The following is a 22,897-nucleotide window of genomic DNA, read 5'->3' on the forward strand; positions in this document are numbered from 1 at the left end:
TTTTTGTGGCTCTGTGGTCATTGTGTATGTCTTTATGGTTGTTTTGTGTATCTGTAGTCATTTTGTGTGTTGTCATTATGGTCATTTTGTGTCACTGTGCAGTCACTTTGTGTTTCTTGTAGTTGTTTTACATATCTTTGTTGTTATTTTGTAACTCTTTGTACCTCTTTTTGCATTTCTTTGTGATTCTTTTCTTCTTTCAGTTGATTGTGACTCTTTGTAGTTGGTTTGTGTCTCTGTAGTTGTCAGTGAGATATGGAGGGAGGGCTCAGTGATTAACTGCAGTTATTTAGAGCAGAGCAGCAGAGATGACAGCTGTTTCTCCATCTCCAGATGCTGCTTTAAGAGCGTTACTGACGAGGCTTAAGCCTTTAGTTATGAATCCTTTAACTACAGAATCGACATGAGTGCAACCAAATGTTCCCTCCCCTTCACTCTTATTCCCTCAAAGCTGAGTCTCCTCCAAACATGTAAAACTGTTGCAAAACTGAATTGTCTGGGACTTTCTAAAACCTCCAGTGATTCCGGTTTCACAAACAGGAACCAGAGTTTATAGGGAGACACCACTGCCAAAAGCTCTGCTGACCAGCTGGAACTGTATATTTTATTACCGGATATACAATATTATTATTTGATCAACAGTTCTCTGAGGAAGCCCTGGAAGTACTTGCTGTCTCAATCACAAGACTCCAACACACACATTTCTAATGATGAGTGTTTCTTGGACCAGGAGGTTTCCCCTTACATCATCAACCTCCAAAACTTTTAACCTTTTTAAAACTGGGGCACGATCTGATGTACAAAAGTGATGTGTGCTGCCACCTCACAGTCTTAAAGCTTTTGCAATCATGTGGAGAAAATCCTGGTTTCTTTATACCACAGCAGGAATTAAAATGTTAGGATCCAACGTAGCAATATTGACTTTCTGGTTTATGGCCTTTAAACCGTGTGTGGCATTCACAAAGTTTAGCTGCTGATTAAACTTGCAAGCAGAGCCAACATGTTCATTCTCTTTGGCATCGTGTTTGACTGTGAACAAGAGGGAAAGTGATACATGAACGAGCCATCAGAGGAACCACTGAGCTTGGACTGTTGATGCTATGGACCAGATGTGAATTTATTTTTTCCAAATAAATTATTATTGCATGAATTTTCATCTTCATGATGAAGGGAACTTAGGAATTGGTTTCATCACATTATTTTATCCTTGAGTGCCTTAGAAAGGCGAGGTCATGAACTCATGTGTCTATCAGTTTTCTCTTCGCAATGGGCAGGGTAAGAACAAAACAGAACTATAAAAGCAGGTCAGGAAAAAAAGCGAAAACAGATGGTTGAAAAGAAGAAAAAAAGCAGGGATCCCAGGTTATGTAAAATTCAGGAATAATTGCTTCATTTTGCAATGTGATACCTGACAGTGTTTTCTCCCTCTGTATGCAGGTACTGGTCTGATCTGGATGGATGATGTTGCATGTGCAGGAACTGAAGACACCATCCATCAGTGCAAGTTTTCTGGCTGGGGCAAAACCAACTGCGGTCACGTTGAGGACGCTGGTGTGACCTGCGCCATCTAAACCGTCAGGATCCCGCCGCTGCTGCTGCAGCTGTCGAGCATCTCCCCAACCATGGCCTTAAACTTCTACCAGGTTCTGCCATTTGTACCAGGAGCGTCATATTAGCAGTATGTTGCTTATTTACCTGCAGAAAAAGAACCACCTCGGCTGGCAAACCCTTGTGTTGTGCATGAACTTAATATGCAGCTTTATTTTAGAAGTTCATGACTAAACGTGACTATTTCAGCCACAGGACTGAATCATGGGGCTACACTTGCTCTCTTCATGGCTATGTTTTCATTAACTGCACAGTAGGAGCTGCTACGCAGGGAGATGATCACATACCAAGAAGCTTCATCAGCCTGTATTTCAGAGCACACCTGTCTTCAACAAAGGGCAAAGGTTAGCGTTCAAAGGAAAGGTGTGAAGCTGCCTTCAGAGGCTGAGTCTGTTTTGACCTCCAGTGTTGGGAGGACGGGCTGATCATCTTCCCAGAACATCATTTTCAGTTCCTGAGGAGCTCAAGAGGCACTAAGAGGAACTGAGAAGACTGTGTCACTGATGAACTGATTTTTCATTTACAGGCAGCTGCTCTTCACAGTATTATGTAGGAATGGCTTTTGCTCAGCATACCACAGTGTTGCCTTATCTAATATAACATTGCCCAGTAGGCAACTAGTTGATGATTTGCAGGTCAAAGGTATCATAAAGTCTCATTTAAAACTAGATTAAATTTTACCTGAAGTAGAAGTGCCTAAAAGTTATGTTTGTTAATTGTTTCTCACTTGAACATATTTTGTGCATCTTGGAGGTCTGACAAACAGGTGTAGTACATTTCCTTCACAAAATGTCTTCTTTCATGTAGCTCAAGCAGCACTCTTCCATGGTGAAAAATGAAGCCAGCGTGGAAGTGCCGCAAACTACAGTTCCTCAAATGTCCACTTGAGACTGGCTCCAAACCCAAGTCAATCCCCATTGACCCCCATGTTAAAATGGCAACAGTAGAGGGGTAACAGGTCCATTTAAGTTGTATAAAGGCTTAAATCTATGCATAATTAAGGGCATTGTCACTTTTAGCAACACATGGGTACCGTCACAGCAAAGTCCATGGTCTGCCTCAGCTCCACTCATGCTCCACCTCCTGTTACATTAGCCAGGGGTTAGAAGAAGTCAGGCAACTGCCAAAATGATAACGGCCAGAGTCTCCACACTGAGCCTCAAAAGTGTTTTTCAGGAAACCTATGGTTGACATCACAGGGCGTCCAGGTTTAGATAAGGTCTATGATTTAGCTACAAGTCTAAGTTCATGAAGGTGCCAGCAGGCTCCATCAGAAGTGCTCATCACATGGTCAGCTGTGTGATAAGCTGTTTCAAAACCAACAGTTTAGCATTCAAACTTACTTCATTTCACGATTCACTGGAGATGAGAGAGGAGCTGAGGCTTGAATGCCTGTTTCTCGCTTTCTTTTTTTTAAGTTGTTTTTTTATACCTGGACAAAAGTAAGCCGCTATAACAGTCTTCCTGGAGAGACTCTCTGAAAATGTTGTATCTCCCCTCTCTGTGGTGGCCCTTCACCTTGGACCAACTACGTATAAACTAAGGATTTCCAATTTCGTTGGATAGCATATCATACATTCTGGCTTTTTATTGAGTATTCCTCCCCCCATATTATAAAACCAACTGGCATGCTTGAGTAGACAAAACAAAATGCTTCAAGAAAACACTTCATAGACTGATTAGCAGTCAAACCTCTACGTATTTAGATTTTAGACAGAGAGTAATCAGCCAAATCTGTGGCACTACAGAGATTTTGAGTTAAATTTTTCAGCCGTCTGATCCACAAAGTCGACTATAAAACTCATACAACCTGTCCCGCAATGAAGGACAAAGGTGGTGAAGAAATTAAGCATGAAGCAGCTAAAGAGTCCGATGTTTCCTTTAGTAGTGACAAAGAGTCAATTATTTCCTTTAGGAGTTGGTGGACACCTAAAACAGAACTAAAATCAGAATCAATATTGGACTAACATTCATCAGTTGGACAGAAACACAACTCTAGATAAATGTTGCTCAGTTTCTGTTGGATGTGTAAATAGACTGTGTGCTACCACATTAGTCATATTGAGGTCTGATTTTCAAACCCAGATGGCCAAAAAAAAAAAATCTCTCTCTCTATATATATATATGTATAGTTTTCTGTTTCATTTTTAAACATATGTGCATCATTTAACCTGCAAATCACCAGTTAGTGCTTACTGTGTGCTCTATATTTTTTCAAAAATTAAAAAAGGAAAAAAAAGTCAACAACTAACAAATGTTTGAAAGGGTTAACAGTCACTCCAGCTGACAGATGAAGCGATTATGAAGAAGAACAGATGAGTATAAACAGATGGATGCATGGACCCCTGCCCTGTACGATTTATAGCGGTGGGTCTGTTAGCGTTTGCTGCCAAAATCTGGGTTGCCTCAGCATTATTACACACACACACACACACACACACACACACACACACACACCAAAACAACCACAATGGACTTTCCTCAACGTTTTTACACGGCTCTCGGTGGGATTTCATCTTTATGGCTGCTCTCAAATCCAGAAAAGCTGGTACCTCCCAAGTGTCCTCGCCACTTCTTCTTCTGAGCCAAGAGAAGACGTCAAGCTGCAGGTCGGAATAAAAATATATCCAGGAACCTTAACACAGCCATGTTATATATTTGAGGAGGGGAAACGTTTTTTAGTGCACCTTAAAATCTGGCAAACTCACAAACCTCAAATCAAAAGGCTGAAGTTAAATCCCCTCTGCTCTTATAATGTCTCAACTGTCCTCACACTCACTTTTTATGAAAATGAATCACTTGACGTGCCTTGAAGAGTTTGTGTCCAAGTGAAAGGAGGAAAAAATGTTTTGGAGATGTTCATGCTGGTACGGCCAGAAATGGCTTCCTCTGCCCATGTCAAGGTTTCAGTTTCAAATCATTATTCTGCCACAGAATAACGCAAAATACAGACAAAAAAGGAAAAAGAGGCAATAAACCAGGTTCAGCAGACTTACCAAAGGATGGTTCGTGGGTGACTTGTTGCTTTTATACATTTCTCTATAAAAGTTGACTGAATAGCTCACTCAGTGGCCTGTCCTCAGCATGGCTATTTCTTAAATGTGGTGGCATCGTAATCTTTGGATCTGCTAATTAACCTGCCACCATCACATCATCACACCTGGCATCTGCACCTTCATGTACCTTCAGGATTTCTGCATATTCGTCTCTATAAAGAAAGCAAATGGCAACTCTTCAAGCGAGTTGCTTTCATCTTTAGTTTATTATATGTTCAATATTAATCTGGTGGTAATGTTTTTTAGATGAAACAAGAAAATAATCGGCAGATAGGGGCAGTAAATGTTAGTTGCTGTCCAAAAACTCACACTTAGTGCATGTTCTCAATGTTATACAATAGAAAAGATCACGCTTTAGAGTAAATATACATCCGCATAAATCCCAAAGTAGTGGTATAAAGATAAACTCCTGGTTAAAATGCAGGGGATTCGTTCATACTGGCTTGAATTCTCATCAGCTATCAGGCAGCAGGATGTGTGGAAATTCTTCTGTCAGCGCAGGAGATGATGAAACAAAACATGATGTGTGAAATGGGACAGCTGACAGCAGCAGAACCTCTTCACCACACATCAGAAAAGGGTTCACTGAGAGGTTTTTCTGACTCCAACTTATGCAAACCCTTCAAATGTAAACAGAAATTTGGAAACAGATGAGAGATGTTTGACTGCCTCGTGGAGCTGCCAGTTGATGTTGCTCATAATGACACCAATGTGCAATTAAAACAACATAATTTAACACAGAGGCCGACGTTAAACGCTCAATATGCATTTAATGTACAGTATCAGGTTTGTGATATGTGGGGTGGTCGCACTTTTACGTCCAGCTGTGCATTTGTTCTGTGAGTGAACGGAGCAAATGATAAAAGAACAAAGCTATATTTTTGTACATTCTCCAACACATTCTTATGCAGAGCCATAACTGAGAGTAAACACATGCGCACATTTGTACAATCTCTACTCGGTTTTTCTGAGCACTACAAAGGCTGCAGCTGACAGAACAACTGAGTGGCAGCCAGGCCTTTGTGTTCAGTCCTGATGTCTCTCATTTATCTTGTAGAGGCGTCACATTCAGCACTTTGGCTGCAGAGTTATTACTTCCTTTCTACGGCAACCGCCAAAGATAACACCCGGGGCTGCATCAGTGTATTTTCACTCTGCTTATTTGTCATCTCCTTTAAAAAAAAAACTTAAAAAAAAAAAAAGCAAACAAAATATTACTGGTTTAAATATTTTCCCACAAAATAGTTTTGTGCTTGCACAGATGTAGAGAAATAATGTATTGTGTTGTTTTATATCACCAATGCAGGGCGCCGATAGCAGCCGAGCAGCAGTTTTCCAAGCTTTTTGTTTCCATGGCCTCAGTTTCACATTTTGTGCCATATTCTTTTTTTACTTCACATAGGCAATACTAAACGCAATGATGGATTCTGACATTTTTTATTAAGTGCAACATTTACTTGAAGAATAGTGATTGGTCTGTACTGATCCAAATCCCTATTATCATTTTCTCTGTATTTTCCAGCAGATTGAACTTTCTTTGATGTTTCTCAGAAGGAGATCAGTTACACCTTACTGGAGTCAAGTACTTTAAAGCTTACTAGAAGGTGTCAAAGAAGAAGGACTGGTCAAAATGTAGATTTTTTAAAAAAAGAAATCTAATATCAATTTCTTAATCGGTGAGGGAAGCCATCATAGCTGGTTCTAGGGATGCACTGATTCAGAGACTAGCACTGGGTGAAATACTGTGGTCCTACTTGTACTCATATTTGTAAAATATCTTTCATAACATTCATCAGTGCCATTTTACAGCAACGCTATTGGAGGAGAGAAAAAGCTCCTTTAAAAGACCAGTGTGTGGAATTTAGTTGGATCAATTCTCAAAAATGTAATATAATATTCAGAAGTATGTTTCCTATTGTATATTATCACCTGTTATTACAAATATTTTTTGTTAGCATAAAATGAGTCTTTTAATAGCCACAAAATAAGCATGTCCTCTTCCTCCACTCCATAGTCCACTATGTTGTGCCACCATGTTTGTCCAGCTGCCCAGAAGGAACAAACCAAATATTGGCCCTAGAGAAGGCCTTTTGCATTCCTCTGCTGACGTCACAGACACCTTAAGTCCTCCTTCACACTTGGAAAGGAAGGTGGCATTCAGTTCACCCATTTCAAATGTTATTAGTGCACATCTTCCCCATACATGTGGGCCAGTCGGAACTTCCTCCACCTTCTAGTAGACTCAGTAGGTACAATAGCATCCTTTCTGAAAACTGATACACAGAAAGTCATGCTGATAGTGTTGTGTTGTCAACAAATCTGGTAAACATAGGGTGTATTTTCACCCAAAAATAAATCTTTTGTATACCTAATGAATATACAAAAATATAAGAATGAAACTTAAAGCGGGATTTAAGTGAAAAAATAAAACTAATTATGGACCAAGACCAAGCTCAAGTTCAGCCTCCTGCAGACTCATACCTTCTCCATCCTCTCTGGCATCCAAATGTGGATATTTGTCTTTGTAGGTGCTAAATAGCAGCTATACCAACATTAAAAGGGGTGATAACAGCCTGAAAAGCCTACCAGAGGGTGGATCATGTCCCTACCTGCCCACATGTATGGGGACGATGTGTAAGGCCTATTCAGTGGTATGAAAACATGAAACTGTGTGTTCAGTTAGTGGCAATCTACAACCTCCCCATGTGGCACTACTAAATCCTACATACTGGTCCTTTAGCATAAGCAGTTTAACAAAACATCACAAGTCCCAACGCAATTTCAAGGAGTTTGTGAATGCTAGCAACAGAACAGAGCAACAACCATCTTCGCAGCAAACACTGGAAAAGTAAGAGAACATGTTCAGAGACTGTCTGATTGAGGGTGCATGAAGTTGAGAAAAAACACATTAGCTGTGTGTTTCAGGACAATTTGACCTTCAGCTTCACTGCTTATATTCAGACCAGCAGTGTGTGTCCAATGTCACCCTGCAGTGGAATGATGTGGATTTTACTTCACAGCAAGTCGCACTGCAAGCAGTTTTAACATTTCAACTGAACACATATAATCCAAATATAAGGACTGGTATTTGATCTGAAAAAAGTGGTGTCAGTGCATCTCTAGCTGGTATAAAAAGCAAAAGTCAGTGAGGCCAATTTGTTTAAATGCATATCTCCTGTAGAGAGTGGTGGAAATCATTTACACTTTTATTTTCAAAAGTTGAGAGAAAATAAGAAGAGTTTCTCACATTTTCCTGGAAAAGATTAAATCAAAATGATCAAAGTATATAGAGAGTGGTTTGGGAATTTAGAAAAAAGGGGTTAAAGTTCAGAGGAATGTAATCTGCTGGTAAATACAGATTCTGAAGACTGCAAGCAGTGAAGTAAAAGCAGATCACATGTCCAAACCGTGTGTGCGTCCGGCATACATGTGCAAAACCAGCGTCCCCTCCAGTTGAGCCTTTTATCACGGGTACATGTATGACTGATGATGCTTCCCAGCTGAGTTGCAGCCTATCAGATATCAGCAGGATAAAACAGTTGTGATGTGATTTGCTGATTGGTTAGATGTTCCTCTGACCTCAGATCAGAGCTTTAGCCGCATGGGGTCAAATAACTCAAATGCTTTGACTTTTAAAATGTAAAGAACCCTAATGCCATACCTTTGAAAGTGAGAACACATTGCAAACCAAGTGCACTTAACCACTTAAATGTGTCGTTTGTTTTCCAGTACAGATTTTAAAGTGTTTTTTTAATGTATTTGTTGTACAAAGACTTTGCTATTTTGGGATAAAGGCACTTCTGTATGTTTCTGTTTTTTACTACATAGTGCTGCTCGTAACACATATAAGGGCTGTGGAGTTAACACGATGCATATGGAAATAACTCCATCATGATTAAAAATACTTGATACAGTACTTCACCTAAACATACACAGAGCTTTTTTACTTTATGTTCTGTTGATTTGTACCACTAAAATGCCGCATATGCACTGCTGAAGTAATAAAATGTAGATTTGTTTAAACAGGTGAGGTGTATTTTTCCTGATAACATGTAGAAATAAATTGGAAGCAGACGCCTTTAAGATGTCAGCAGGTGAAGGGAGAGGGTGGAAGCTGGCGTGGACGTGTGTGTGTGAGCTGCAGTCATGATCACAGGAGCTGAAGCACGTGGAGGTGTACACCACATATGTATGACTGGCAGCTCTGAACAGTAATCACACGTATGAATGTTTCCACATGTGAAGCGGATGTAGAAGTGACGGGGCTGAAAAATCACCTGATCTCCAACACACATGTAGACAGTCTGACCAAAGGCTGTGAAGTCGGTTTGACTTGTGCCAATGTGGTTTCACTTTTCCCCCAGGAAGGTAAGGCTGTGTCCATTTTTATTTGATACATCAAAGCATGAAGCTTTATAAGTGGAGCTACGCTGACACACCTGCAGATTGTTGGAGGGATGCGTCAACAGTTTTTCTGTCTCTAACCTGAGCGTTGGATATGCTTTGATTTGATAAGGATGAATGTCAGGGATCAACATGTTACAATTTGTTTTCCTCATAATGCAAAGAGTAAGCAACAACTTTCAGTATTGTAATCATTTGTGGAAACTTCTTACGAGTAGAAATTGTTAATGTGATCTTTTGATGTATTCTGATGACATGATTGCAGTTTATAACAACATCATTCTGGTGAAAAGCATTCTATGTGACCATCCATGCTCAGTGTCTTATCTTCTCTAATACTGTCTTTCTTGCTTCTAAGTCGAATGGATTGGATTTTTACAAATTTCAAATATGCAAATACTTTCCTAATTATTTTGGCGGAGACGCTGATACAGCCACATGTTTTTTTCCACCTCACTGCTGAGAATGAGCAGGCGGAGTGAGGAGGGTGTCCAGTTTGGGAACCTCAGAGTTGGATCTGTACTTTTTACAGATGACGTGGTTCTTTTGGCTTCATCAGGGTGGTTAGAGTATGAAGCAGCCAGGAGGAAAGTCACCAGCTTTAACTCTAAGGCCATGGTTCTCTGCTGATGGAGACTGGTGGACTTGCTCCCACTGGGTTGGGGCTGAGTTGCTGCGGATGGATTGCAGCAGACAGGTGCATCGTGTAGTGACAGAAACGTATTATTAGGCCTACTCATTTTTATAAAGGCCCACCAGCAGCAGCAGATGTAGACCGCAATGCTTCTCACAAAGAAATTAATAAACTACTAACACATAAAACATTCCACACTTATTTTCATGTAACATTTTCAACCAACGGTAATAATACAGTTGGTGTAAATACTAAATACACTTAAGTTTGTGAAACCGACATCAGTGATAATACAAAATAAATAATTATAAGTTACTGCTCAGTGTTTACTGTGTAGGGAATAATGAGTCATCACTGAATCAGGACCATACTGAAACAATCATCAGGACCCAGCTGCCCAGGACATCAGGACCTGGAGATGTTATTTTTCTTGTTTCTATCCTGATACTATAAAAATTTTCTATGAAACAGAAGATTTCTCATGTAAGAACCACCTCCAGGCTTTAAATTTGACAAAACAATGGCTTAACTGTTGTATTTGCCACCGCAAAGAAGGAAGATGCTGTAATTTCTTCGAAGCATCAACTCACCATGTTGTCCTCTGTAGTCTTCATCTCATCATTTGGCACACAACATGACTAGTTATGCTGTGGCTTTCTGGCCTGGAGGACGGATTAAACTGGAGGACAAGAGTTAAATTGGAAAGAAGGCACTGCATGTTTGCTCTACAGCAGCATTTCCTTCATTGGCTGCAGTTCTGCATGATTCCAGATGTAAAAACCGCAACCAGAGAAAGATTTATGTGAATCTTGACACATAAATCCTGGATGATCCTGCACCATAGGTGCTGACATATCATGACCCTGAAAAATGAACTAAATTTGGGTTGTTAAAAGTATTCTCCGTCCATTTTTCCCTTCTAGCAGTTGGTTGAAGCTGAAAAAAGTCTGGAGAGGAGACTGTCAGGGCAGAATACAAAGTCTTTCTATAAAATGTTCATCAGTAATATTCAGGTGTACTAACACTTTACTTTTTATCCTGTGGTGCATGAAAATCCTGGATTCCGATTAGTTCAGTACAAAACTCTTTTATTTTTTTGTCTCTTTGTTTACATGATCTTTGTAAATACTCATCCCGTCCCATATGTGAGTCAAACAGCTGGCTGTTGTCAGCAGAAAATTGCATAATTTTAATAAAACTAAGTGTGCATCTGGATTTCACAGTTTTATTAATAGTGCCCTGTATTTGTCTCCTGTGCATGTACAGTACAGATGTACTGCTTACATTTATCAGTTTTATTTAGATGTGTGTATATTTAAATAAATTGGTTGTTTAATGGAAAACTTTCCTGCCAAAAATGTTATTCTTACATCTTCAAAACAGCATTTGAGAAAAGATCCATTTCTCTGTTCTAGAACTTTTGATCATATCACAAGATCATCAGCAGCAGATTCAGTCTCCAGAGTCAATAAGGAACCATGACGCTGAGCTTCACATGGCCTCAGCTGCTACTACTACTGCTACTAAACTGACCTTGTGATGAGATTTTTTATGCAAACAATAAATCTTTATTTATCAAAGGTGTTGTAAGCCTGAGTATTACAGAAAAATCACAGGAGATATGTAATCAGAGACTAACAGAAAACAGATTTTTTTTCTAAAATCTTGAATAAAACATGCCAAAATATAAACAACATGCTATATATTAACATTACCATAGCAATCAATGATTAAATTAAGTATACTCAAGATTCATGAATAATCAGTGTTAATAACAGACAGGTGTTGACTCATACTACTGTAATCATAATTTCCAACATGTAAACATATGACTGTTGTGTATTTGATCATGACAGTAAGGAACCCTACTCTCGTTCTTTCTGTCCGTTTCTCTGTGGTGTGACCAGAGACTAACCCATCCTCATGCTATAAAATATACCACAACATGTGGCAGCAGAGCCCACAAACATGAGCTCATATCCCTTCAGGGGAACAAGGAACTAGGAGACAGAGAGAGAGAGAAAGTCCCAGTCTTCCCTTCCACATCCATTTGTCATCGGACCACATTCCTGCTCCTCTTCCTCATAATGAAACGGTTATCCCTCCACACAATGAGGAGACTGAGCTACAGGACCATCTGCAGTGTGTGTGAAGGAGATGAAACAAAAATGGGATCGTGAGAGTCGAGGTGGAGGTCAACTTCACCATCACCACGAGGAAATTCTTTCAGACAAGGCCCTGATGTTGGAGAAGCAGCCGGCACGTAATGAAAATGACACAGATCTCTTCTGAGCGAACCTTTACTTCCCACATATGTGCACACACAAGTTAGGGGAACATCAGCATGTTTTCAGGTAACGTCAGTGCAATGCAACACAGTGCTGCCTCTATACTTTGGCATGGACCTCATTATAAAACAAATTCAAACAAGCCAAGGGCACTGAAACTAAATACCAAACTAAATCCTAGAGAAGGATAACAATGAAAGTAAACCAATCAGCATTTGGCATTTGAAAACACATGCAAACTAGAGTAGGCAATCAGAAATCAAGATGATGGTAGATGGGAAAAAAGCTTGTGAGGAGGGGGGGAAAAACAAGTTTATTTTCATTAATAAAGGCAAATAAATACCTTTGATGAGGACTTAAACATTGTTTAAAGAGGTAACAATGTCAGCCATTTAAATGTGGCCAATCATGATCTCATTTGTTTACAGACATCAGAATAATGGTGCCTGTTTAGTTTAGTCTTGTTTTTCGTGAAAGATTTAAAACTTATTGTTATCTATCTATCTATCTATCTATCTATCTATCTATCTATCTAATCCAATCTGTTACCTCAGCATCATTAATTGTGTCCCTGGCTTTCCTGCACCTGATATGTCCTACACTTTAGCACGTGATTGCCCTCAGCTGTTAAAAAGTAGTATTACAACTATTTATTATTTGAAATATTATTTAATTGTTTTTAGGATGCCCTTAATATATTCACTGTAGCATATTCAGTGTCTAGAACTGACAAAAACAACAACACAAACGGTTTTTAAAAATCGTTTCTACTTCAGTCATTTTAAAAACGCAAACGCTTCTGTTTGTCCCTCTGCGGCTCCGGTACTGAGAGCCGGTAGTCATTTTGAATGTTCGGCGCGGTTTAGCTCCAGCGGTTTTGTTGTGACAGCAGAGAGAAACTCAGGTAATGTTACTTATGTTGGTTACACGAGTGTGTTTCATATCTTAAAACAAAGCGGAACAGTTTTAATTAGACTGTGGCCGCATTAACCTCAGTAACTTACCAGATGAAGCGAACTTTGCGGCTAACGTAAAGTTTACCTGTGTTGACGTTAGTTTGGTTGCTACTGTCTGGACCATTGGGCGTTAACGTTCACTACATTATGTAAAATGGTTCATTATACGGTGTAGTTTTCTGACAGTTAATGCTTCTTTTGCTGTCAATTGGTGCCAACTTTAAAGCTGCCGATCATTGCTATAATACCTTAATTTAACGTACAATTTTCCGTTTCTCCCAAACGCCGTTGTCACTGGTCCTTACGCCAGCCTCCATTCAAATTGTGTCTTTTTGTTGTCCTTTTATGCAATCATACAAAGTGTAGCTTTATACGTACTCAGGAGAATATGAGGTACTTCACAGTTTAGTTCGGCTTGTGACACGAACATGTAACACCACATACTTCTGTAATAAATAATGTTTTAAGTCATATAGTAGTACAAGCCAGTTGGGCCATTTATATCTTATTTCCCCACGTCGATAGAGCTAATTGGTATGGGCAAATGTCATCAGTTTGTTCCCCTAATAAATGTTTTGGCCCAGTAGCCGTGATAAGATCTGTTTTCCTTTGACAGAATGACCTCCACTGCCTCATCCAGCGACGAAGGCGCATTTAAAACCCCTAAAGCTGTCCGAGTGAGGAGCTCTGGAAGCAGCGGAGGCACCCCCATCACCATCCCCGCCTCGCCGTTCATGAAGAAGCTGGGCTGTGGGACCGGAGTCAATGTTTACCTCATGAAAAGGTTAGTTGTTTAGTTAGTTATCAGAGAAATGTTTTTACACTCAGCTCCCGTCGCTTCTCTCCACATCCTCCAGCACCCTGGTATAGCAGATTCATTCATGTTCACTGGTACAGTCGTCCTCAAATGTATTCATACCCTCCCATAAAAGAAGGAAAAAAACAGCTGTCACTGAAATAAGTTGAAATTGTGCAAAGTAGTAATAAATAAATAAAAAAATAATGAAAATCATGACATTGCTTTTGAATTGTGGTTTGACATAAATATAAATTTAAAAAAAAAAAACAAGAATGATGGGACCTGTAAACTAAGATTTTGTTGAACAATCCTTTGAGCCAATCACTGCAATCAAGTGTTTTCTGTAACTCTCAGACTTCTGCACCTGTTGACAGGTATTCTGATTTTGGCCCACTGCTCATCAGCAAAGTGCTCTCATTTGTCTGGGACAGTTTTTTGTTTTGTTTTTTTTTTTTTTAAATATTATTTTTTTCAACCACAATTCTAAAGCAATGTCTTATTTCACTAAATTATAATCTAGCACATTTGTATTTATTATTACTTTTTCCATTTCTAGTTATTTGAGTGACTATTGTGAATTTTGCCTTTTCTTTAGTGGAAGGGTATGAATACATTTGAGGACGACTGTAAATGCAGGCAGGACAGAACCTGACATATCTAACAGGGTTTGTAACATGTTTGGTTCACAGATCAGACATCACAAAGCTTGCAGTTATGTGTTTCATACAAAAAATATTGTGGCAGATTTTTTTTTTTTTTATTGGAGAAAAAGTTACTACTGAATTGTGGATAAGTGTCAAATATGCCAGTGAATATGATCAGCTTTAAAGTTATTAATTGATTAATAAATTAGTCAGAAATATAGACAAAAAAAACACAATAGAGGCCAAACATGGCGAATTTCACTGGGTGTCTTTGTTTCCTGACATTGTAAAGTGAATGTCCTTTGGCTTTGGGCTGGGAATTCTGCTGTGCATTTTGACTATTTTGGGCCATTTAATAAACCAATTTATCAAACAATTACCTGCATATTAATCAAAAATGACAGTGTTTGTTAGTTGCTGTTCTGGACATCACGAAGCCACGATGAATGAGCTGTGGGCTTTTAAAAAGAAAGCCCCCCTGAAATTAACAAAAAAATAATAATCATGTGTCACCTTACATTTGGTATGCCTTTGAAAATCCATTTACAATAAAGTATTTGTTCAAAGTACTTTTTGTTTTCCAGCTGCAACATATGCTGAGTTTCATGTCTGTGTGTAATTTGTGATAACGCAAAGCACCTTAACACAGTGTTATTGATCAATTTCATCCTAGGGTGGGAAAACTGAATGCATCTCCCTGGGCTGTAAAGAAGATCAACAGTAAATGTGCAACCAAACAGGTGGCTGTTTACCAGCAGCGCCTCAACGAGGAGGCAAAAGTCCTGAAGGGACTCAATCACCCAAACATTATTGGTAAGACAAGACTGCAGACGTAGTTCTTTATACTGGAAACTTTTGAATTCGCAAAAGAGCAGGGAAATGTGGCCTGACAAGGACCATCAGGAGACTGTTTCATGAAGCAGGCTAACATCGACTGTCCTGAATACATGGGCCGGTTGTCAACTGGTTCTGTAAACTGTTGGGCTACCTTCAACTACGATTGGTGAGTTAGAGGTTACGTTGTCAGAACCATGTATAGTGAAAAGGCAAAAGCGATGCTGTACCAGATGAAATGTTAACAGTATGGTCACATAAGAAGAAGAGAGTAAGATGCAGAAACTCTAGAAATCATTTCCAACTGTTAAAGTCAGGCCACGACATTATCAGATGTGGGATATATTATGAGTCCTTGGTATGAAACTAAATGTAATGTCACTTGGTTTTTGCTGCCAAAGCAGAGAGGATCCAAGAGAAGAGGAGAACATTGCTTCATGTCTGATTATGTTGCATTTGCAATGTTAAATGTTGTAATATTTAACAGTATCTGAGCTGCAGTGACGAAATAAGATTATAAAAGCATCAACACTTAAACGCCTTGTAGGGATTTAAAGAATCTTAGTTCAAATAAATTCTTACGATTATTATCTATATGTAATTATTTAGTGACAAACTCTCCTGTTTGTGAGAAGCTGTATTTTAAAGCCAAAGTGTCACATGATAAACCTGCAACAATAAATCAAAACACTGTCCCTCTATTGAACATAAAACCCAGAGACAGTTTATGTAGAGCTGAAAAACCCACTCATTTCTCCTTGTGGTGCATTCTCCTGAGGTCACCTTAAATGCCGTTGTTTGTTTGTCCTTTTCAAAATATTATTATATTTCCCAATTACACATAAATTCCAGACTTAAATTTCCAAGAAAAGGTTAACTAGAGCAACATTTGATGTCTTTTGGAAAATCTGCTGTATGTGTAAATACTGTAGAATCATTGTTGACAAAGATGTCCCAACATTTCAAGTCTCATCCGTAGCTGGCAGAATAAAAATGTAGTTGTGTTTGACATTTCCCCACAGTGAAGACTGGACCCCACAGTTCACTGTCGACTTGTTTTTATGTTTTCATCTGTTTCATCAGTTTTGAAACACAGAACAAAAATAAGGAAGATTTTCAAATCAGATAAAAGTACGTTTTTTAAATTCCTCACCAATAAGCATCTCATGTTGGCTGTTGGGGCTGCAAGGTGGCCTGATGGTTGCCTCGCAGCAAGAAGGTCACCGGTTCGCGTCCCAGTGAGGACACCCTGGATCTTTCTGCATGGAGTTTGCATGTTCTCCCCATGCAGCGTGGGTTCTCTCCGGGTTCTCCGGCTTCCTCCCACAGTCCAAAAACATGCTGAGGTTAATTGGTGATTCTAAATTGTCCGTAGGTGTGAATGTGAGTGTGCTTGGTTGTCTGTCTCTAAGTGTAGCCCTGTGATAGACTGGCGACCTGTCCAGGGTGTCTCCTGCCTTCACCCTGAGTCAGCTGGAATAGACTCCAGCCCCCCGCGACCTTAGTGAGGATTAAGCAGTGTATAGATAATGGATGGATGTTGGCTGTTGTTATATGATGTGATTTATTTTTTATCGACTGCATTGCAGCCCGTCGAGGTCAATCAACTTGTGATCTTGCGTTGCATTTCTGGTGGTAACTCTGCATTTCTTGCCCAACTTTAAGGTTTCCGAGCCTTTGCTACGGCTAAGGACGGCTCCAAGTGTCTGGCCATGGAGTACGGAGGAGAGCAGTCCCTCAATGACATGATAGAAAAGAGGAAGGACGAAGGTCTGAAGGCTTTCCCTGCCGCCAACATAGAGAAAGTGGCGCTGCATGTGGCCCGCGGCCTGCAGGTGAACCATCTACATACAGTTGTGCTCATAAGTTTACATACCGTGGCAGAATTTGTGGGAGTTTTTTGGCCATTTTTCAGAGAATATGAATGATAAGAGAAAAACTTTTTTTTCACTCATGGTTAGTGGTTAAGTGAAGCCATTTATTGTCTGACAACTGTGCTTCCTCTTTTTAAATCATAAGGACAACAGAAACTCCCCAAATGAGCCTGATCAAAAGTTTACATACCCTGGTGATTTTGGCCTGATAACATGCACACAAGATGACACAAATGGGTTTGAATGGCTACTTAAGGTAACCATCCTAGCCTGTGATATGTTTGCGTGTAATTATCGTGTGTGTATAAAAAGTCAATGAGGTTCTGGGCTCCTGACAGACCCTTGCATCTTTCACCCAGTGCTGCACTGATGTTTCTGGATTCTGAGTCATGGGGAAAGCAAAAGAATTGTCAAAGGATCTGCAGAAAAAGGTAATTGAACTGTATAAAACAGGAAAGGGATATAAAAAGATATCCAAGGAATTGAAAATGCCAATCAGCAATGTTCAAACTCATATTAAGAAGTGGAAAATGAGGGATTCAGTTGAAACCAAACCAGGGTCAGATAGACCAACAAACATTTCAGCCACAGCTGCCAGGAAAATTGTTCGGGATGCAAAGAAAAACCCACAAATAACTTCAGCTGAAATACAGGACTCTGAAAAAAGTGGTGTAGCTGTTTCAAGATGCACAATAAGGAAGCACTGGGCAGCATGGTCGAGATGCCAGAAGAAAGCCATTACTACGCAAATGCCACAAAGCATCCCGTTTACAACAGCACAGAGACAAGCCTCAAAACTTCTGGAACAAAGTCATTTGGAGTACTGAGACCAAAATTTGACTTTTTGGCCACAACCATACATGTTACATTTGGAGAGGAGTCGACAAGGCCTATGATGAACGGTACACCATTCCTACTGTGAAACACGGAGGAGGATCGCTCATGTTCTGGAGATGTGTGAGCTACAAAGGCACAGGAAACTTGGTCAAAATTGATGGCAAGATGAATGCAGCATGTTATCAGAAAATACTGCAGGAAAATTTGCACTCATCAGCCTGGAAGCTGCGCATGGGACGTACTTGGACGTTCCAACATGACAACGATCCAGAACACGAGGCCAAGTCGATCTGTCATTGGCTACAGTAGAATAAAGTGAAGGTTCTGGAGTGGCCATCTCAGTCTCCAGACTTCAATATCATGGAGTCACTATGGGGAGATCTCAAACGTGCAGTTCATGCAAGACAGCCCAGGAATTTACAGGAACTGGAGATTTTTTGCCAAGAAGAATAGGCAGCTTTACCATCTGAGAAAATAAAGAGCCTCATCCACAGCTACCAGAGAAAATGTCATGCTTTTATTGATGTTGAAGGGCGCAATACACGTTATTATGAACGGAGGTATGTAAACTTTTGATCAGGGTCATTCAGGGAGTTTCTGTTGTCCTTATGATTTAAAAAGAGGAAACACAGTTGTTTGACAATAAATGTCTTCACTCAACCACTAAGCATGAGTGAAAGAAAAGTTTTTCTCTTATCATTCATATTCTCTGAAAAATGGCCCAAAAAACCACAAATTCTGCCACGGTATGTAAACGTATGAGTACAACTGTAGGTTAACATCAGATCTGTTTCTGTATGTATTGAAATTGTAGTTCCTTTTTGCCTGTTCGTCTTGCAAATGTGTAGAGGTTGAGTCCTCTACTTTGAGTCCTCTATTTAAGTCTTTGAATGAACATCTGCCGTCTTCAAATTCAATTTAACAACATCAACACAAAAGACTGTTGACTGTTGGGAACGCTGTGTTTATTTGTCTTTACAGTATCTGCACAATGAGAAGAAGCTGCTGCACGGCGACATGAAGTCATGTAATGTGGTCATCAAGGGCGACTTTGAAACAGTGAAAATCTGTGACGTTGGTGTTTCTCTGCAGCTGGATGAGAACTTGAGAGGTAAGCTTTGTTTTCACTAATGAAAACAAGCAGGTAGCTTTGAGCTGAATATGTGCGGAGCACTGTGCTCTGCATGACGATGGGAAAAGCCTCTCACAAGGCTCACTGTCTGCAGGAATTCAAAAACGTCAATAAGATAAAGACCAAATACAATGTTGTTAACATACTTTTCAGGGTCAGAAAGTCTGATGCTGTAAGGTGAAAAATGTGGCTATTATTTTATCAAGAAAAATCTGACACATACTGTGTACATGTATCTGTTTTTAGTCAGATTCCCAAAGCAGCAGCATAAATCAGTAAAAAATCCAAGTAGGATATATAGTCAGTTTTGAGTTTTGAAAGTTTGTAACAAAATTGCATTACAGTAATCCATAAAAGCTGCAAAAACGTTTTATATTTGTATTTACATACATCATTTTAAGGTTATGCTTCCTATATTACAGTTTGCAATCTACCCTTCGTATATAAATCTTTTTCACTGTTCAGTGTTACTAGATGATAGTGTTTTATACAGTGTTGAATGATTTAGCTATGTATTACGTATAGAATTCTATTATTCCAGTCGTTCTTTTCATATTGGTTGGCGATCACATCTTGGTGCCCTGGAAGCTTTATTTCTAAAAAAATATTTTGTCGTTTTTTTGTGCTCTGAAGAAGCATTTTGGTGCCTAAACGCTGACAATGAAATAACTTCTAAAGGGCTTCTGCCTCTGTACAAATATGTCTTTGTTTGTTTTCTACACTAGCTTCATTCCTAGAACAACATCAGCACCTGTTCCAGTAGAATACTGAACATTTGTGTGATTTTTTTTTTCATACAAAATTGGAGCCTTTTAGAGCATTAGAAAATAGAATACAGCAAGTGTTTTGAATTTAGATTATTTTAACAACAGTGTTGATTGAACTTAATATTTTCATTTGACTTACTCTTGAAATGTATTTATGCATTTTTCTGTTTAAGAAGGAGGACTATCCTGTTGAAGTCTAAATGACAAAACTCTAAGTTAAGTGCAGCTCTAGTCAGAGCTGGTCCTGACCTCCCAAGGGCCCAAAACAAAATTCTGTTACAGGGCCGTTGTAATCTGTGAGCCATCTATACCTTGTATTATATCCACACATACTGTAGCTGACACCCCAGTGCTCCAACTACAATCCTCCCTCCCTTTAAGTAGTTTGCTTCATCTGTCAGTCTAGGAATAAGTAGATAACAGTACTATTGTCAGTTTAATCAGCTGCACTAGGCTCATTCAGAGTAGCTCTATCGTACTTATGCTGTGGTTTGGCTGAAAACTTGATGGTTACTTACTGAGAAATGTGCATCCATATTACCCAGTATGCAAGCTGATCACATTTCAAATTGAATATTTAATCAATAGTCTCTTTCAATCTGTTGTTTTTCATCTTGCATTAGTTTAGAGTTCCGATATTATTGTGCATCAGTGTAGAGTACCGTCACACCCATATTGTCTAGACTCCTCCCCACAGAGGTTGCTGCTGGAAAGCAGCTGTTCAAGAGTTTCTTTTTGTGCACATGCATATGGACAGGTCTAAGACTTCAGTGTCCTGACGAGACTTTGTCTTTTGATTTAAGACTGCTTCAACCATTTATCAGAGGAGGTGTGGTTCCTTTTTATTGAAAGTTGTCAGTACACTGATGCGTTTGCCAGTCCAGACCGTGTGGGTGTGTTTGTGTACACAAGTGGCATTAATCACAGATTAAAGTACAAAATTGGCAAATAACATTTGGGTGGAAACGACTGTTTACAGCAGTTGATTTACTTTGTTTTTCTGCCCAGACAGAAACATAAATTCTTTTCATATACACATGTTATCAGCCTGTAGGGGTCTCTCCCATTTTGGATTTAATTTTAACTAATTGCAAACTTCTGGATCTTCTTCTGCGGCCTCAAAGATCACAAGAATTCTGTGTAAAAATAATGTCATTTTGAGTGACGCCATTGTGGCAACCCAGACAAATTGAATATTTGTTTTGCAATTAAATAGTTATTGAGTCCAAATGGAGTTTGATTAAAAACATTACTCTCTGTCCTTAGTGTCTGATCCAAAAGCAGAATACATCGGCACAGAGCCGTGGAACCCCAAGGAAACTCTGGAGGAGGGAGGAGAGATCACCGACAAGGCCGACATCTTCGCCTATGGCCTGACTCTGTGGGAGATGATGACGCTGGCGATGCCTCATCTGGAGATGCTGGATGATGATGACGATGAGGAGGGTGAAGGTGAAATACTCCTCTGTGGAAAGCAACAGGATTTACACATAATACATTTGCTTATAATTATTACCAAAACCAGTCATTGTTTCATCAAGAAATAATATCCAACATTTGTGGGTTTTAGCATATCAAATGTAAGAACTGCATTTCTTTTCTTTGTCTTATGTGATTGTAATTGTTATATCATTGCACCTTGTTGGACAAAATTTGAGGGAAAAAGATGTTTTTTCTAAAACATAAAATGAATCAAATCTAACAGTAAGAAATCTTTATGTGGCTTCTTATTCAGCCACTTGTAGTGTACACAGTAAAACTTGATTTCTAATGATGTGTTGAATATGCTCCTTGGATACAGTGTAGTCATGTATCCTGCACCGTAGCCTGACATGAACTAAAAGAAGCACCTACACTTCTCAGCAGTGTCACAACAACTGTTATTGGTATGCTTAGTAGTAAATTGTTGTACAAGCATGGCATATTGATTTGCACAAAGATGATGCTACTTTGAAACAAAATGTAAAGTGTAGTAGGCTGTAGTTGTATCTGGCTTGGCACAATAGCCAGTGTTCTGCCAGTTGTTTCTCATTTTTCTGCCCATTTTTTGTTCCTAGTTTTAGATTCCTTCACCTCCAGATTCTAAAATCCTTAAATCTTGCACTTTCAGAAGATTCTATGGAAGAGAGTTTCGATGAGGACGCCTACTATGAGCGGTTGGGAACAAGGCCGTCTCTGGACAGCGAGGCTCTGGGCGGTTCGTACCGGAGGATGGTGGAGCTCTTCTATCTCTGCACAGAAGAAAACCCCAAGAAGAGACCATCAGCTGCCCAGATTGTCCAGGCGCTAGAAAGCAACGCCCCACTGGACAAAACACCCTGTGAGGTGATTGTTATTGACTGATTGACAAAACCAGTTATCAATTTCATGTCAGAGCTGCAGGTTAAGAATGCTGTGGTCTGTCAGGAGTTTGGTAAATGTCGGGATAATAATTTTTTTCTGTCAGGGATAAAACTTGGAGAATACTTGATAACCTGTTTTCACTGACAGTCTTTTGCAATAATTTAAAAACCAAGATTCTGACCTTGGCTAAATGTTGAATCATAGCCATCATTTCTTTGTATGTTTTCTTTCTATCTTATACTGTCTATCTTTATACTATGAATGTTTTCACTTTCATTATCTATTACTCCACTACTGTAAGTGTAAACTGCTACAATTCTTGCTTTCATCACTTAATTAGACTGAAAGCCTGGACACAGTTTTTTTTTTATTGTATTTTTTCTGAAAGGCAAAAAGTATAAATGGATGTTGTCTTAAGTACTGCGTCTTTTATTTGAACTTCTCATTGATGGGAATTGTAAATGTCAAAATGTTCCCTTCTGAGCACTTATAAACCTTTACTCAGTTAGACTCCCATGACAGCTGAGCAAACCATCTGCTGATGAGGACTGCAGTTGAAAGCAATATGAGCAAGTTACAGTACAAGCAAGGATTGTGAGGGATGATTTTGTCTCAAACAGACGTTTGTAAGGTAAAGTGAATAACATCCTGAGACATAGCAGTCAGTGATGGAACAGAAATACCACAACTTAAAAAGAAGGTTTAAAAGTAAATTAAAGCC

The 22,897-nt window shown here is 39.3% G+C and overlaps 2 protein-coding genes across 2 annotated transcripts in view; both read left to right on the plus strand.

The window, feature by feature from the left end:
- The window catches only part of scara5 (scavenger receptor class A, member 5 (putative)), a 106,961-nt gene extending 98,272 nt beyond the window's left edge, over nt 1-8,689 (plus strand). Inside the window, exon 12 of the mRNA XM_008282378.1 lies at nt 1,438-8,689. Within this exon, the coding sequence (XP_008280600.1) occupies nt 1,438-1,571 (134 nt within the window). The 3' untranslated portion in view covers nt 1,572-8,689. The remainder of the gene's footprint in view (nt 1-1,437) is intronic.
- A 4,143-nt stretch (nt 8,690-12,832) lies between these two features.
- Nucleotides 12,833-22,593, plus strand: pbk (PDZ binding kinase). Its single transcript, XM_008282379.1, has 7 exons — nt 12,833-12,894; nt 13,563-13,730; nt 15,063-15,202; nt 16,889-17,058; nt 18,916-19,045; nt 21,100-21,285; nt 21,944-22,593. The coding sequence occupies exons 2-7, from the start codon at nt 13,564-13,566 to the stop codon at nt 22,174-22,176; spliced, it is 1,026 nt and encodes a 341-aa protein (XP_008280601.1). The 5' UTR covers nt 12,833-12,894; nt 13,563; the 3' UTR covers nt 22,177-22,593.
- The last annotated feature ends 304 nt before the right edge of the window (nt 22,594-22,897 follow it).

This window comes from Stegastes partitus, unplaced genomic scaffold (assembly GCF_000690725.1).
Source record: "Stegastes partitus isolate 25-593 unplaced genomic scaffold, Stegastes_partitus-1.0.2 Scaffold269, whole genome shotgun sequence".
NCBI classification, from domain to species: Eukaryota; Metazoa; Chordata; class Actinopteri; family Pomacentridae; genus Stegastes; species Stegastes partitus.

Excerpts from the sequence above, each read along its gene's own strand:
- pbk (XM_008282379.1), top strand. The coding sequence starts at position 13,564 with ATGACCTCCACTGCCTCATCCAGCGACGAAGGCGCATTTAAAACCCCT. Across the intron at positions 13,731-15,062 it reads AATGTTTACCTCATGAAAAG|GGTGGGAAAACTGAATGCAT; the intron begins GTTAGTTGTTTA and ends ATTTCATCCTAG. Across the intron at positions 17,059-18,915 it reads ATGTGGCCCGCGGCCTGCAG|TATCTGCACAATGAGAAGAA; the intron begins GTGAACCATCTA and ends TTGTCTTTACAG.